Source organism: Lonchura striata, chromosome 2 (assembly GCF_050655825.1).
Source record: "Lonchura striata isolate lonStrDom1 chromosome 2, ASM5065582v1, whole genome shotgun sequence".
NCBI classification, from domain to species: domain Eukaryota; kingdom Metazoa; phylum Chordata; class Aves; order Passeriformes; family Estrildidae; genus Lonchura; species Lonchura striata.
This window is the reverse complement of record NC_140704.1, coordinates 43,098,479-43,116,707: the sequence shown is the minus strand read 5'-3', so window position 1 is coordinate 43,116,707 and position 18,229 is coordinate 43,098,479. Positions and strand designations below refer to the sequence as shown.

At 38.9% G+C, this 18,229-nt stretch overlaps 1 protein-coding gene across 10 annotated transcripts in view; it reads right to left on the bottom strand.

The window, feature by feature from the left end:
• ATP2C1 (ATPase secretory pathway Ca2+ transporting 1) overlaps positions 1–18,229 on the bottom strand; it is a 61,722-nt gene that overhangs the window by 42,357 nt on the left and 1,136 nt on the right. The window contains exons 1-2 of one of the 10 annotated variants that reach the window (XM_085573256.1): positions 2,249–2,302; positions 1,488–1,733 (exon numbers count right to left, since the gene is read on the bottom strand). The exons of 1 other annotated variant lie outside the window; for it this stretch is intronic. Coding sequence is in view for 5 of the 9 variants with exons in the window: in XM_085573252.1 (XP_085429378.1) it covers positions 2,249–2,791 (543 nt within the window). In the remaining 4 variants the exon portion in view is untranslated. Of the gene's footprint in view, positions 1–1,487; positions 1,734–1,820; positions 1,996–2,026; positions 2,061–2,248; positions 9,651–17,829; positions 18,211–18,229 lie in introns of those variants that run through there. 8 more of the 10 variants (XM_021543347.3, XM_021543348.4, XM_021543346.3 and 5 more) reach the window with 8 other exon arrangements.

The following is an 18,229-nucleotide window of genomic DNA, read 5'->3' as shown; positions in this document are numbered from 1 at the left end:
CCCTCTTTGTGCATTTGGAAGAACACAACAGAGCCACACTATCACACAAAACTCAACTGTACAGTCAATCTATGATACACTATTTATTTGGTAACAGAACTGTAAGGTATTATAAGTCTTTCTGCCATATGGGTTTCAGCACACAGATACTTTTTTTCCCTTAACTGTAGTTGTATTCAGTGGTATTATCTCTGCTTTCCTCCCCTGCTCCTGGGCGTTGCCCATTCAAAACCCTTTTACTTGCAACAGCGACTGCAATGCAAAGGCACTGACCCCACTTCTGTCAGCTATCCAGCCCCTAAACAGGAAGGCCAATATTGTTAGAGGTGCTCTGTGCACTTCAAAATTCCTGCTACCTAAGAAGGTCCATGCTCTTCTTTACAAATATCCAGCTGGAGGCCATGATCAGTAGAATTTAAAATATTCTAATATGATTTTAAAGTTAGAAGAAAGTTCTGAAATGCTAGATGATAGCAACCTACATACAGAGTTTTCAACATGGGCTGGACTTCACAACTACCACAACTTTCCAGTCATCCACAACAACCATATTTCAAAACAGAAAAATATTCAATAATAAAGAATAGCATATGTCTACCCCTCAATCTCAATTCAGCTCTTCATTCAAGTCAAACAATTAAAAAAACACTCCTTTCTTCAGACAGGGGTGATGGAAAAAGGAGCACCTAACGTGTCATGTAACAACCTGTAGCAAAGCAAATCCAGAAGCCACCTAAACCCCCACCCATTTTCAGAGAATAGAGATGACACAAGGGGAGGGGTATCAATGGTTCTCTTCTTATACATATAGTAATAGAAAGAAATTTCAGAGATTTCCAACATACAGAGTCAAACAGAAGGAGAAACAAACAAAATGAAACAAAACAAATTAATGAAGTTCATAGTCACTGTCACAATGCAAAGGGGCTTTCAAGATTCCCAGAGCATAAACTGAAGGCCAGCAGTAGAAAACTGAAATAATTCCGCAGTTTAAGTCATTTCCAAACGAGACAGGAAGGGAAAAGCATAATAGAGCAACTTCTTTCAGTACTCAAAACTTCAGTATCACTTTTTAATTAAATACTGTCCAAGAGAGCAAATTTGAGTCATTTTCAAGAACATATAAATACACAAAATATTTCAAAGAAAAATTAAACTAATGCTTCTCAATCTCACCCTGAAATAAAAATTTAAGAGAATGATATAATCGAAGCAAATGCCAAGCAACTAATGCTAAGAAGCTTCTGTCTAAATAAAATATTTCTATTCCAAACACACGGAGCACTAAAACACACCATAGATACTTTGTATATGAAGAAAAAATAAAATCTGTCTGACAATTAGTTCAACAAGCAGCACCACAAACAAAGAAAAACGATGATGCTACAAATCTTAAACCTCGAAATGCAGATCAAAATCCCTACCACAAGATTAGCACACGAGAGCAACCCTGCGAACCCCTGGAACGGTAAAACATACACACGCACCAGAAGGAGTTGTCACCAAATTGCATGCAAAAATCCTCTTAGCTCCAATGAAGTCAGTGACTCTGATGAGACCTTTACCTTCATTTTCCATCGAAATTGTACTTGAGTCGATAGTTACAAAAGTCTTAGCAACAGCAGCGCTGGAGCGGGAGCAGAAAGGTGAAGAGAGAAATGCCCCAAGATCCCAGGCAATCACAGTGCTCCCTTTGCCCCCACCTGCAGCAACATCTGCAAGAAAAACCAACGCTAAAAGAGGAAAAAAATATTAAAAAAAAAAAAAAAAAAGAAAATAAAAAGCCGTATAGGCTGCCCAGCGCAGAGCAGCACACGCACACCCAGGGAGCCCGCAGAGCTGTCAGAGACCACCGCGGATGAGGATCAGGATTAGCGCCCAGCAGCTCCAGCAACACGGAGGAGCAGCGCCGCCGCTTCCCCCTCGCCACCAGCGCCTAACAGCCTCGTCCCGCCCGGGGAGGGGCGTTCGCTCCTAAAAATAAACCCTCACCCCAAGTCACCCCCCTTCCCCGCTCTGCCCGCACCCCGCATCCTCGGCGCCAGGCGGGAGGCAGGGGAGCGGCGAAGGGAAGCGCTGCCTGCCCGAAGCGACCCCCGCCCGCAGCCCCTCGGCCGCCCGGCCCCGCCCGCAGCGCAGCGCAGGCCGCGGGGCAGCGCGCGGAGGCGGCTGCGGCGGCGCCCGGAGCCGCCAGCGGCAGCTGCGGCGCGGCGCCCGCCCGGCCCCGGCGCTCGGCCGCACCGCTCACCTCGGCGTGCCGGGGCGGCGCGGCCGCATCCCCGCTCCGCTCACTTCCGCGGGCAGAGGCGGCGGACGGGGCGGGGCGCCGCGGCGGAAGGGCAGGCGGAGCCCGCACACGCCCGCTCCCGCTGGCAGCCGCGCGGTGCCGGGCACGGCGGGGCGGCCTCACCCGCAGCGCCGGGTAGCTGCGCGGGCTGCGGGAGCCGAGCCGCGGTTGACAATGAACGCGTGTGAACGCCCAGCCACTGCAGGGAGCCATGGAGGCGCCCGCCCGGTGCCCACCTCGCCCCTGCCCGGGCAGCAGCGCACGGTGCCGCGAGGAGGCGGATCCGGAGGCGGCGTTGAGCGGCCGGCGCGGGGAGCGGGGAGCGGGGAGCGCCGCGCTGAGCGGCTCGGCCCGAGCCTTCGGGCCCGGCGCCAGCGCCGGCGGCCAAACCCGGCCCTCCCGGCGTGGGAAAACAACCCCGGCATTCCCGCTCGCCTCAGGGCGCTGCTCTGCTGCCCTCCCATGTGAACCGGGGTCACGCACACGGAGCAGAATCAGAATCATCAAGGCTGGAAAAGAAAGGCCTTTAAGATGATCCAGTCCAACTGTGCCCCTAGCACTGCCACTGAGACCCCTAAACCACTAAACCATAACGCTCAGTGCCAAATCCAGACCCCTCCTGAACACTTCCAGACACGGTGACTCCACCACCTTCCTTATGAGAATTTCCCCAGAATCATCTTAAGGCCCTAGGTAGCTCCTATTAGAGTACAGCCAGACTAGGCTGGCAGCCCTGGTTGGTTTTGTGCCACCACATTATCATATGTTAGCAAAATATATAATGTAAATGTTAGCAGAAAAAAAAAATCAACTCAATAAAGAAATCTTGAAGCACATCAGGTAACTATTTTAAAGGTAGGTTTTATCTACCAATTATGCAACCTTCAACCTCCGACTAGTAGAATTCTAGGGGGGAAAATGCTTTATCAACTCAGTTATGTTCATAATTTGAAACTATAGTTGCAATGTTGACCTCTTCTGCTGGGGAAGTTTTTAAGTAAAAGTAACTTCCACTGAGATTCATTTTAATTTAAGGTATGATGTACACTACCAGTAAGAACAAAATAACTTTCAACTTTCAAGGTCAAAATCTAATGAAGACATGCTAATTGTAGGCTTTACACCACATTTCTAAAGGAGCAGTGACAATATGGTCTGAAAAAAGCACTTGCATTGACATCTCATGATTAACAACCTGTCACCTTGACTTTGTTTTTCTTAAGCAGCAGAAGAAACCAAACTCAGACTTTGTCAGTTCATAAGCAACATTTAACAGAACTGAATTTTAGCATTTCAAATGAATCTCACAAACCATAATAGCATGAACCTTGAAGCTAAAGAGCATCCTTGCTTCTTCTGAAGCTTTTGAAGGTAACTTTGAGTACTAATGTAATATAGATTTGACAATATATTTTGAGAAGTAAGAAGAGTTAGAAGTGTTGCCCTAAACTAAAGTCTCCAGATATTTGCATTCAGGGAATTAAGATGACAACAGGCAGGTTAATAGTTTGGAATTACCTAGTAGATAATTTCTGATCTGCCTCATGTACTTGCCATTTTACTTGAGTATCTCCATGGTTACTCCATGAAGTATCCCACTACAAGTAGCAATGACCTCCAAGACAGCCCTTCTGTTAATTTGTATGTAAGCAAACTAAGAACCCTTCCACACCACTCACGACACTCACAGTTATAATGCCACAATTTCAACACAAAAGTGATGCACCCAACAAGAAAAACATATAGTTACTTTGTTAAAACAGGTAAGTCTTGCTTTCAATATCATATGCTATCATTAAATATTAAAAACTTAGGTAAATATTTCATGGAGAAAAAAAAACAAAACCTGTAGGTCCTAATACTGTTCACATCCACAACGTGTGGACTTCTTTACATTGTGAAAAGTGGGAGTTCCTGAACATTACTTAGATTGTTCACAGTTACGACCTAAATATCTGTGGCAGAGACTGCATACTAAGAAACATTCTGTGTTCTCATATCTCACAAGAAAAGAAGTCAAAAGCAAGTCCTACTCTATAGCAACAACTAAAAAGTTTTGTCTTTGAGGCTTAATCTCTTTCACATTATGTACATCTACCAATATTACAGCCTGTGATGCTGCCAGGCAGCTGGGAAGTGCCACTTCAGCATTATACATGGACTATATCCATCCTTGAAAATTATATTACAGTATCTGCTGTATTCCACACACGCAAACAGTGTCTGTTTAATAAAAAATGCTCAAAGTATTTTATTAACAACTGCTGGTAAATGTTGTTTCTTCAAAAATCCCATCCTTCCTGTGAGCTTAATTCACAAGAGTATTAGGACAGCCTTAATATCTTCAGGAAGCCTCATTAAAGTGTTTGCAAAGGCATTATTTGGCAAACCAAAGCACATTATTAAAATATGATTGTAGAGATAAGTCTGAAATTAAAAAAGGCTTGGTTTACAGTAACCTATCAGCCAGTTGTACTCAGAAACTACAATAATATTTGGTTTACTTATTTTAATCTTTAAAAACAGCCTTGCAATGAAATTCTCCTCTGAATTTCTAGTAAGTAAACATGTCTAGCCCAAACAGAATAATTCCAGTGAAAATACATATACAAACCAGAAAAAATGTATACAAACAGTCCTTAAATGTTACAGTTAGAATCTCTTTTAAAAAAAGATACTGGATATGCAATATTGATTAGATATGCAATACCTGAAAGGATATGCAATACTAACAGGTTTGGAGGGGGAAAGAATGAACACTGGTGCTTGATAACATTTTCTCTTTCTAGTTCACAGTCATGAAAATACCTCATAAATGCAAGTAAACCTTCTGGAAATAGGTTTACATTCAGGAGAGCAGAGTTTCATGAGTGTTCAATGGCAACTTAAGCAGTCCTCTCTGCCCCAGGCGTTCTCCTTCTCTTAGTGTTCTGCAACAACAAAAAAGGGCTCCTGCCAGCCAACCACAACCACCCCCCCATCCCCTCCCTGTCATTTCCCCATGCAATTCTCATCATTTACCTCCTATCCATGGCCAAGTCAGACTTTGCCTTCTGTAAGTGGCTGTCAGCAACAGGCAGCACTAGATTATTTCAGACCCACAACCCCAAACTGACCCACACCTGAATTCATGTGGGAACTGATTCATTTCAAGTGTGGGGTGCATGAATAGGTACCCGTGCATTCAGTACATTCTCTTCTCCCTTAGGCTTTCAGGAGTAAAAACTAATGATTTGATAAACAGAACTGATTGTCTAGGTTTTGATTATTTGTTGGGTTTTTTAACAGGAAGCTGTAAAAAAGCATACATAACTTCTGTATGAATCTAGAAGCAACCCAGATGCTGGTTTTAGCTGCCTTTCGATTTCTTCAGAAGAATTAAAGGCCTCTGTAAAGCTTGGAAAAATTAAAAGTAATAAATACATTACATTCCAAGAAGTACTTGGAAGCAAAAAAGGGAGAATTCACTCTAATGGCATTAAAAAGATAGACCTTAACCAACCTGCATTTTGTTTATATGCAAGCTGAACTTCAAGTTTGGTTTAGTCTTTGTGATCTTGATCAATTCAGCTTCATCTCAATGGCTCCCACATACTACAGCACTACCAAAAGCAGTAAAATGTATTTTAAACATAACAAGAATACCTATATCTGCATGGTTCACTGATTAGAGATTTATTACACAGAATTTTGTTGAAGTTAGACTTCAGACCATGAAGCATTTGAAATACTTGTTGCTCTGAAGTGAGCTTCCAGATTCTTAAAATACTGTTTTACAGTATCCTTCTCAAGATGCATTTGTTTAAAGTTTGTCAGTGTTGAGTAATGCTACTGAAATCTATTACAAATTTTGTTAATCTCATATAAATTTATTTATACATTATAGCAAGAGATGTTTTTCTGAGCCATATCACTGCTAATATTTGAATATGGACAAAGCTCTCTATAGGACTTCAGTTTGGGTCAGAAAGGGCTAATTTATGACCCTTCTGTCAAAACAGGCTTCTCCACTGCTTGCTTTCTTTGCTTTAGGTATAACTTAAGCAGCCCTCAATACACTGAGCATAGATTAGTTTTTATGGAAGCAAAAAACTAATTTCTGGTAAGACAGACTTCCATTTGATTTAATCAAATTTTTTGTTGTCTTTCATCTGGAAGTCAAAAACACACCAGGGCTTTTACAGTCCTCTGCAGAGTTCTTGTATGACTGGAATCAGGACAGAGGAGGGATAATATTGGAGATTCTCATTTACATGCTTTAAATGGCACGTCATTTGTAAAGCCTGTGTTGCAAATTTCATCTCTACATCCTTTCTATCCATGCTTTTCAACTGATAGCAGATAGAAGCAATCACCTCATCTCCAAATTGAATTCTCCAGAGGAAAACATGGGGCAAGCCCACCTAAAGTTCAAATGGGGTTTTTTTTGTATGCGTGTGTGTGTGTATGTATAAAATCAGCTCAAATTTAAAAGAAAAATGATATAGTTTTCCCAGAGGGAATAAGTGTTCATTTAATTTTATAATTCTGAGCATGTTAAAATGTAAGAAACATAACTACATTTTCAAATTAGCTTGGCTCAGTCCTGTCTTGACACTGTGCAATTATGCTAATTAAGGAACTTTGGTTTATGGGAGTCTTAAATTATATTTCACTGATTTTTAAAGCACTTGAATTTAACCGTGTCATCCCATCCCTAACCAGCATCCCTACCAATATTCTACATGCAGAGAAGGGGTGCAGCACCTTAAACAGTTTAAGCAGCACCTTAACAGCAGTTTAAGTTGATATAAAATCAGGCTTCTGTGATTGCCCTTGTGCTGGTGCCAAGTTCTGCATTGGCCCTGACATTTTCCTCTCTTGAAAACGCAGCTCAAGAGGACTTATCTAGCCAAGAAGAAAGCCTGCCTCAAAAAAGGCTCTACTGCTGTACTCCCAAAACTAGTGGAGGAAGAGAGTATAGAGCAGTAACAGGACTAAAACTTTTAATCAGTTTGAACTGTTGTGAATGTATTCTCAGAGCACTCGAGCAAATCAGGTTTAATCTGTCCTTCAGGCAAAGTTAACTCATTGTCTTACCATAGCACTCAACTTATCTCAAACCTGTATTTCATCTTGCATACTTTTCTTCTTTAATACCTTCCATCTCACACGCATATTCAATATTTACCTGCTATTTTCTTCCTGCACAATTTTGAAATAGTTAAAAATATGAATTGCAGGTTTTCCAGACAGGTTTCCCTTCCCTTTATTTAGGACTCACAGAGATCTTCAGCTCTTTCTGTTTTCCCCTCAGTGACTGTTTTCAAAGCTAACTACTCCAGTAAAAGATTTACTGCTAATGTGGAAGCTCTCACAAGTGCCTCTATCCTGTCTACTGGAGGCTTCACATTTCCAGAGACATTTTGTGAAGTAAAGATCTAGTTTCATATTGCCTATAAAAGACAGCCAAGAAACATGTGCTCTATAATTGGAATATGCTGTGAAGCAAGTTACTATTGGAAGTCTTGGCTGAGGAAGGCCAAATGTCTGCTACAGGACAAAGACTCCACTCCTCTGCATTGCCAGCTGCAGCTACCATCATGTTGTGGCCTGAATACAGCAGAAGGTGGAAAACTCTTCCCTAGTAAAGGTTTATGTCTTTCTGAAGTATTACTGCAATTTATTACATGGCAAAGAAAGTACCCCATTTACTTCTAAATTATTTCAGTTCTGTTATAGCAAGCTGTCTGTGGTGAAAGAAGACATTTCAACAATGAAACTATAAACAGCTAAAAAAACCCCAGCAATAGCAAAGTTCTTTCATTTGAATTGATTCAAGGTTAATGTGACAAGAATTTCAGGAATGCTGCATATAAAACAGACAAGAAAGCTTGCCAAGACTCTCTTGGAAATTCTTCTTCAAGACTATGGGTGAGAGCAAAACAGGGCAAAGGTAATTCTCAGTGAGGAGCTGGCAGTTAATAAACAGATGTTTACATAGTTATATGATTTTGGCTCCTGTCAAGAATATGAGGGCTTGTTTGATAACATCCTTAAGCATAATATGTTGGGCTGTGAAATTTTATTCAGACTCAGAGCCAAAAAATGTTATCAAGTGAAAGCATGTGGCAGCTTTTCAGGTTGGAAGGAATTAGTTACAAACTTTTATTTTACTGGAGATCCTCTATATCTTTTTATTTTTAGTATTACTATAACTTTCATGTAAATTGAGTCAAATATACAGAGGAATTTTTTTCCCTTATGTCTTAAAAAGAGTGGTCTGAGGTCACATTTATAAAGCTGGTAAAGGTTACTAATAAAAGCAATTAATGTAGCGTGCTTCTATTGCAAATACGTGCTCTATTGTAAAGACCCCTAACATTAAGATAGACCCAACTGGTGAACTGAAAGACAAAATCTGTATTCAGATGCTTTCTTAGTCAAAGTTAACAATAGGACTTCAGGGGCAGGAATAAAAATTGCACACAGAGATTACGCAAAATTTAGAAACTTAGTAAAGTACACTTAGAAAAAATACCCAAATTTAACAAGGTTGTTTTGACCTCATTCCCTATTGAACTATACAAGCTTGTGCTAGGAAAAAGTGGAGGTGGGAGCAAGTGCTCAGGAGTGGTTCCATACCACCGCTAATGAATATCAAATTTCAGCACAAGGGAATTAAAAAACAAACACACATTTCACAGAAGGCTCCTGTCTGCCTTGAAAATAGATGCTGAAATATTACCCAGCAACATCACCAGATTTAGTAGCCTGACTCTAAATAATAGATCACATATTCAGTTCATGCATCACCAAAGGTTGGACACAGCCCCAGCTGAAAGAGACAGGAGTGGTATGGGAGGGACAAACCCCACAGCTATATCATACAAATTGGGAGAGTATATTCTAGCAGCCTGTCCCAATGGGAAGGTTAAAAGGGCCCTGAGGTGCCCCTCTGTCTCCCAATAATTCAGCAGCTAACGTCAGCTGCATTCTGTGCATCTGCAACAAGCCAAGAAGCACCAGAGGAGGATTTAATTTAAAATGAGTTGAAACTCATATCGTAGGCCCTCCTCCCCACCATCTGGCTAGTGGGGACATTCAGTACAATTCAGCATGACAACTGCCTATTCAGAAGGAAGGAAAAAAAATCAATTTCTCATTCAGGAAACAAATTAGGCAGTTCCCATTCCATCTTTGAGGGCCTTCAGCTTAATCCAGATATGTTGAGGAGTACTGAGGATATAACTCTATGACTAGAGTACAGAAACTGGTAGGAATAAATCAGTAAAAATCTTGTTTACTATTTGAAGTACAGGCTTAAAGTAAATTTTAACCCTGAATTTCCTATATACTATTTAAAACTTGACCAGAATATTTTGATATCTAATAAGAGGCATGGTTTTTATCCTACTTCTTTCATATGTCATATAATAAATTTAAGGTCAGAATATTATCTCAGGTTGTATTAAGATACTGTTATGAGAACATATCTATCACATCACATCAATATACTGTATATTTTATATTTATATTATTTCTATTATATATATTACTTACTTAATAATAAATATGCTTATCATTTGTTTATCTATTATTATGCTGCACCAAATAATAAATCTATCAATTTAATATGCAGAAATAAAAAGATACCAAGATGTAAATATTTCTGATTCATCAGTTATTCACCTGTGGAAAATCACCCACCCAATGAAAAAACAAAACAATAGTTGGGAGCTTCTGACATTGTAGCAGCAACATGGATTAATCAGAAATCAATTATGTGTGTATGCATTGAGAACCAAAATCTTGGTTTTGCTTCTCTTGGAGTTGCAAAACTCCAGCACTCCTGGAGTATTTTCTTCATTAGATACACATTTCAGTAAGCCAGGTGCTTTTAAGAATTCATCTTTCATGTCTCCCACAATTTTCACTCCGAATTGTTTTCCCTTTTTGAAAACTTAATCTGTGTTTTTTTACAGCCTCACATCTTCAACATTTATGTACAGTGATGCTGTTTTTCTCTTCCAGGGACAGATTATAAAGGAAGTAGAATAAGCTAACCTTGGTGTTGCAGTTTTTCCTGTTTATAAAGTCTATTTTATCCAAAATCATAGCCTCACTGCAATAGGAGTGGAAAAGGAGAGAGAGCTAGGTTTGAATAAATTAAGCTTTGCATCAATTCAGCTGTTATATCCTACAAAGTGTAATCAAGATACTGCTTCTAGGGTCAAAGCATAAAGAATGCAGAACTGTAGCAGAGAAGCTGAAAATTGGTGAGGAAAAATAAAGTATCATTTCAGGCTTGTCAAAACCTCTAAAACAGCATTTTCTTTTGCAGTTTGTAGTAAAAGGAATACCACCATTTCTTCCTCCAAGCCCTAAGCCGCCTAAAGAAGTACATCCACACTGAAGAAGAAAACAAGTGACTTCATTTTTGCAATTCTGCACACAATGGCTTCTGATACCAATGGGAACATCTTAGCAAATATTTTCTGATGACTTCAGATTTATTGCAGGTATGCAAGCTTCACAAGCACTTCTCTTTAAACAGGACTCTTTTCTCTTTTTAAAATCTATTTAAATTATTTTGAAGTAGCCTAGTCATTAGTGACAGCAATTCCAAGCAACCTTTTAAAATAGCTGTGGCATGATATCCTGTCCTTCCATGTGAAATTAGCCCTGCCCAAACACAGAGCCTTTTGCAGCACTGTAACTGAAGGAGCAGCTACGTGAAATTTGGTCAGGTTTAAAAGTTTCCAGCACCAATGCCAGCACTTCTGAGTCCTATACATAGGATGGTTCCAAATATTATTTGATTTTAGCCCTCGGTGTTACTATGAAAGATGACCACTATTATTGAGATTGCTTTTACTAATTCAGGTTCCCTGCTTTGTCCTCAGGGCTGGGCATAGGCTGTAGCTGCCTATAACAAAATTCCTGTGGATGCAATGCAAATACCATAAAGAGGCTTGACATGGCATGAATGCCAGGGGAAGGTCACAACCCAAAGCCTGATGCTATAACACTGCTGTATTTAAGCTTTTGTAGTTCCTGGGCTTTAATATCTTATTGTTTGATATTACAAGCTGGTTCATGGAATGATGCCATTATATCAAAGAAGTTTGCCTATGCTGCAAAAAAACTTCTAATCCTTTTTGTTTAATAGAAAATCTGGAAGGCATGAACCTCAGAACTTGAACAGAAAGGCCAAATGAAATTTCTCTGAAAAGAAATCAGAATTTGAAAGGGTAATTCATTTTGTAATGGTTGTGATTGACAATCCTGAAATTTCTAACACTCAAAAACATTTGGACCTAGCCCTTTTTAATGCCTTTTGAGCAGTTTCTGCTCTGACTATTTTTAAAATATGGTTAAAAAGTAGTGCTGCTATATTTCTGTCTAATTTCCTGGGGAGAAACATAAATAAATATATGTGTTACTGAGTGCACATGAGCACAGTAACTCTTAACTGTAGCACATGGTCAGTACATCTGATGATGCAAGAAGCTAATTTGATAGGGCACAGCTGAGGAAATTCAGTTAAGAAAACAGGAACCAAACAGCTGTTTTATTTGACTGTCTCAGAACTTTAAATGCTCCCTAAGCTTTGTTGCTTTGTTGGGTTCCTTGTCTTTTCATGACATGATAAATGCTAACATGAAGGCTCCAAAAATTAAATCTAATCCATCTGTATCTGGCAGACACATTCTTATATGAAAAACAGAGGAAACCGTGGGATAAGACAGATTTTTTTTTTAGTTACAAATAATTTGTTTCATTTCTAGTCAAATAAAGTATCAGTAATTGAATAGATCTTCATTTTCAATTTTTTTCTCTTGCTTTTCAATCCTCAACATACTTGTGTTTACATGCACTGTTCTACCAGTTCTTTAAATAAAGCTGTAAAAGTTGAGCTTAAGGATTAAAGAAAGAATAAGCTTTATACTGCACAGCCTATTCTGTTAAGGTTTTTCTTTCACTAGATTTGAGAAGTGGCAGTCAGCCTGCCCCACTTCCCTCCCTTCCCAAGCAAAACCTGAGAGCTGCAGCCATTCAGTCTTGATACTGGCCTAAATGAAGAATTGTCAAAACACAGAATGGTTTGGGTTGGAAGGGACCAAAAGCATCATGTGGTTCCAAGCGTCCTGCCATGGGTAGAGACACCTTCCACTAGACCAGGTTGCTGATAGCCCCATCAAACCGGGCCCTATCTGATTGATGTGATATCTGTGTCACAAAAAGTGCCTAAATGAAAAACAGTATTTCAGGAAACGTACTACAATCCCATTTAAAATGTCAGTGGTATAAGATTTCTTCAGAAGATCATCGCAAACTCAGACTCCAAAAATAAATGAGCATTGACCATTTAGATTAATACATTTACAACATATTACAATAAGAATTTGAATAAACCATTAGGAAATAGCTGCCACAGTCCATCAGCAGCTAGATAAGTTCTATATTTCTGTTTGGAAAGCAGCTCCTTCTTGCTTTTGTGAAAAAGGCAGAAACTCAGTGCCTTATTATTAGGATCCCTGCTTAGCCCAGTGGTTTCTTCAAGTGGTTAGTGTTAGTTGCTGGCTTCTTATGGCAACACCAAAACCTGCTCATCTTAAAATGTATCTGTATAGGTAGACATAGCATATGTTTGAAAAATTGTCTGCTCATATCTGACACAAAGCAGTGTAGACCCAACCTATGATTGAAATATAAGATGGTGATTCAACAAAGATGTTTATCTGAAGAGGCAAAACATTCATTCTTTGATGCCACTGATCATAATTCAAGCAGAAAATCTGCTTTGGGTAAAAAAAACAAAGAATCTACACACCCTTGGAAAATTTCATACAGTCCTGACAGAGATTCCTATATGACTACATGAGAAAGTCTAACACACAGCCGAATTGGACCAAATGGGGATTTGTTCTGATGCAGTCTCTCAAATATTGATTTAAGTGAGCTTAGGAGAAGCTAATGTGACAAAGAAGATACTTGAGCTATCCCTCTCTATCAGAAAATTTAGAGTTTTCCAAATGGCTTTGTGAACTGTAAGGAACTGTTAGATCATAATAATTGTTTTGACACAATGGATATAAGTATAAAACATTAAACAACATAATATCCATCAGCCCCAGAAAATCCAAATATTTCAGATTCTGGAGATACCACATCCAAGGGATACTCAGCACTAGGAGCTTTTTATGCTTCAGAACACAAGAGAAATGAGGAAAAATGTTTCATTAGGAAAATTAGTCAAGCCTCTGTTTAACCACAAAATTCAGAGTACCTTAGTAATTTAAAGCAAGCAGCATTTTTAAAGTGTCATCTTAAATTTAACATATACATTAGTTTTTACATACCAACAAGTAAAAATACCACTGTTGTAAACAAAATTAACTAGACTTGGTAAAGCTATTCCAATGAACATTTCATTAATAGCTATACAGATTTCTAAGCTGTCCTAGTAGAGTAGTACTATGTCATTTGTTATACTCATGTATTTCATAGAGAACTTCCACTGTAAACCTGAGGCACCTACACCAAATGTATCTTTAGATACAAAAATCTTTAGAAAAGCAAAACAAAGCCAGAGTGCCTCTCTCTTTTCTTACATTTTTTTTTTTTTTTGTAAGCCAGCAGTAGCACTTGAACTATCAGAGCTATAATAAAAGCATTATCACTGTTACAACATCAGCAACCACAGATGCCATCTCTCCTGAAAGAGCTATCTCTTCACACTAAGAGACAGCATCACTTCCAGCTAGAGGTTAACCTGTGTGGAATGGGAGGTATTGTTCATCTCAGAGCAGAGATCAAGTGCCAGCTATTTCAGCAAAAGCTGCCAGATCTTTTACTGGATAAAGTCATGTCCTGTTCAGACCCTTTAGCTGCATCCTCAGTATCTCTTCTCCAGGCTAATTAACTAGATGTCTGAAGTCTTTCCCACTTGGAAGAGATGATTCTTGCAAAAGTCTTAGACTGTCACATGAAACACGTACTTTAAAATGCCTGTAGTCCTGTAATTTCAGGAATTTTGTGTCAAACATGTCAGATTCAGTTACACTAATGTTGCTTGGCATACAACAATTACATTTACAGGCAAAGTTGAACAGTGCCAATTTGACTCAACTAATGCAGATTTTAAAGCTGTAAGGAATTATTTATTTCAGTCTGACTGCATATGTAACAGAGAACTTCCACCTGTAAACTGTGCACAAGGACTATAACCTCTATTTCATCTGTTTAAAGTCTTTTATAAGCATTTCTAACAACAATTTCAGAGTATGAACTGACCATGGATAAATTATTCCAGATGTAAATACAGAATGAAAACTTATATCCTATTTGCATGTAGGCTGTGAGCTTTTTTCTTCTTGGTTAAAGACCCATCCTTTGTGAGCACTGATTTCCTCAAAGATTGTGTTAAATCCTCAGTTACTTTGAGATAAGACCTTGATTTGAACAGAGTTGACATTTTTTGAGAAAACTAAAGATAAGGCAAAATAACAATGCAGTAAACAAGCAAGCATCTGATAAGCTCTGTTAGGAGAACATCCTCACAAGAGGCTCTGTATCCTGTTCCTACTCAGACCTTAGAAGGACCTACAAATCCTGCCCAACAGAGATTTGAAGGAAAGAGAGCTTAATGCCACTCACCATAGATGCTATTATCCAACTCTACTCTCAATTCAGTCACTGCTTTTTAAGTTAATTTGATTGGCAAACTTGAGAAAGACAAATATGTTTTAATGGCAATAGCTCTCTCATTACTAGGGGAATGTCCTTCCTGGATTTCAGCAGTCTGGTTTCCTCTGGTTGGCTGACTTATAAACTGATTGAGCTGCAGCAATCAACCACTACCAGGGATAGGAGTCAAGGATGTTCTCAGTTACCCTGTCCAGGTTAGGCTTTGGAAATTTTTCTTTTGAATACTTGAGAGGTGCAAACAGTGATGGGAGCTTTCCCAGTACACAAAGTACTGCTGATTATTCTCCCCTGCGTGATCACTTTGGTGTAATGCTGCTCTTAAAGGCAGTTTTAATAGGATGCCTCCCCTCTTACCAACCAGCATCATTTTCATTAAGCGTGTGGGTGTTTCATGTCTTTGAGACTCTCTATCCATGAGTTCCACAGTTACTGGGGGAAAGGGGCAGATACAGCTCATTTCCTTCAGAAAACAGGCTAAGAAGGGCTCTACGAGAGCAGTTGTGTTAATTGTTAAAGAAACATACTCCCTGTGCCAAGCACAATGTAGAAATCACTCCGTGCTGCCTCAGTTCTGAGCTCCCAAAACTCATTTGGTAGGCTCCCTAAAGGACAAAGCCCTATCTGTTAATCCTCCTGTATAGAACCTCATTGATGGTATCACTCTTATGCATTAACTAATAGCTAGAGAAATTACTTTAGCATTCATCTTGTGGCTGGTGTGTAGCTCAGAAATAATTCTAAAGAAGCATTGGCTGGAAAAGATGTAAGAAATATCTGTTTACTGCTGAGATTCAGGAGGAAAGATGGTGGTTTCTCTGCACAAAATGTTGGTTCTTCCATTTCCTTTAGCATTGGTCACACACTCTTTGGAAACTGATTGTGAATGAAAAAAGCATCCTGTAGTTTCTTCCAGGAAAAGATTTTATCTGAGTCCAGCTGGAATTTTCAACAGGAAGTCGAAGCTTTATGGCCATGTTTTGGAAAGAGGTAACCTTACAATACTCATGAAAAATAATTTCCTCAAATGTTAATGAGATATACTCTAACTAGCAACAAAGGCAAAAGAAAATAATTTCTTGTTTTGCCGAATGAATTGAAAAATGTTTTCAAGGAAAGGAGATAATCCTGCCAGCATAAGCACCGTTAAATAAGCCACATACATGCCTTCTATTGTTTTTTATCTAAGCAGAGAGGCCGCTTAAACATGTTGAAATAATAGGCCTTTTATGTTTGACAAGAAAATAATGTCACATTTCATTTCCTTACTCAGACTGAATTAATATTAAAAACCTCATACCTTCCAAGAACTTAATCATAATCATTTTAATGGGAAAATTTAATGTATAGAATTAGATAAGAATTTCTCTTTTAAAAATATATATATTCTCCTAAGAAAAAGCTATAGAGGTCTATATAAAAACCTCATTTAGCCAGAATTACCTCCTAAACTCAACTGTGTTGTTAATCATGTAGCCACAAAACACATTTACATTCCATTTCTATATGGCTTGTTAAAAAGCTTTCAGATTTCTTTGCTTTAAAACATTCAAGTTTGAATTTAAAATAAGAGAAAAATCTCAAAGATCATAAATAATTCCATTATTGGATCATACTCATATTCCCTGAAGTCCATGCTCCTGGGCCTTGTGTGTTCAGTCAGGAATGATTCCAGAAGGTTATCCAAGAAAATAAACATTTAATACACTGCCAGTATTGAAATAGTCTTCTTAAACCATATTGTATGGTTTAAGAACTGAAGTGAGCACTTATCCTTCTTAGTATAAGTCTGGATGTTCTTATCTATATGCATGTCCTTCTTATAATCTCTTTATGTCTTGGGGTTCATGAAAATCTGTGGTAATTTCCAGAATCTATAGTTTCTGAACAATACACTTTTATTTCCCAGCTTTAGTTTTTACTGAGATATTTGATGTCTAATGCTCTTACTGATGATCAGTTTCTAAGCAACTGGTAAACAGGATTTTTTAGTTGTCAGTTTCCAGAGGAAATTGCAACTCATTAAAGTGAGCATGCAAAGCTAACCTCAGATTGTAGCCATTACACTTATTTTAATGTTGTATTTCATTTAAAATGTTTGATCAGAGAACAAGTCTCCTAGGATGCATAGCTTTTCTGGTACATCACAGTGAACAGCAGTTCTTCAACAAGCCTCATTACATTCAGTGCACAGTATCAAGCAATGTAAAGAGAATGAATAGTAGCACCACATTCAGTTCATTTTAAATTGATAAAGCTTTTTGTCTTGGGACTAACTTGCTAATAACCACATCAATGCTTGTTTTGATTAAATGGATTTCTTCCAGCAGTGGAAGCAGCAGTGACAGAAGCATATTGCACTAAGGATATTCACATACTTATGCAGGCGGAATGATTAAATTTAGCATCAAGTTACAGGTTGCTCTCTAATTAAATCTCTAATTCTCTCATTCAGTTCCACCAATGAATGTTTAAGTTACAGCTGGCTTGGGCATCCTCTGAAGTTCAGCTGTCAGAATAAATCTTGAACAATTCAAAAATTATTAGCCAACTAGCCCTGCATGCATCCTTTGCTTGTTATTTTTGCATCTATGACTGGACAAGAGTCCAGTCATGATTATGACATAGAGATGATTATGTTCATCAGACAAAATCTATCAGAACAGAACATGACAATAGCACTGTTAGAATGTCCTAAGCTCTCTGGAACCTAAATTTAATGCCCACTGAGATCAGAAAAGGGTGACTAGTGAGAAAATAACAAAAACCCTCAAAGAAAAATGCATTTATCTACTGATAACATTTATTACAAGACATTCAGTCAGTGTTCGCAAACCATCCCAAGGACTTACCCTGCTAAATAAAAGAATGTGATCCTCATAAATAAAGATCTTATTTTCAACACCATGCAGCGCAGCTTCCAGAGCAAAACTGCACTCTGTGTTTGTAGAGTCAAAGCAGTAAGTGTTACTATGTGGTGAGTATCAGCCCTGCCAACATCTGACAAACCCAAGGAGAATGAACATGTTTCTTTAAGCATGTAGTGCTTGAGCTGTTAGCCATTGTAAAAACATCAGGAGCAAGAAAGAAAATAATAAACATTACTGTACCAAAACAGGAAAAGAAGATTTCCCTCCCACCCACCCCCTGCCAGTTACAGCCCTGGTACTTTTTATTTCCAAAATATATCATGGCAAAGGAATGTGTCTTTCTTTGCCTGATGATCTCTGATTTGGAGAAGTAAGCTATTCA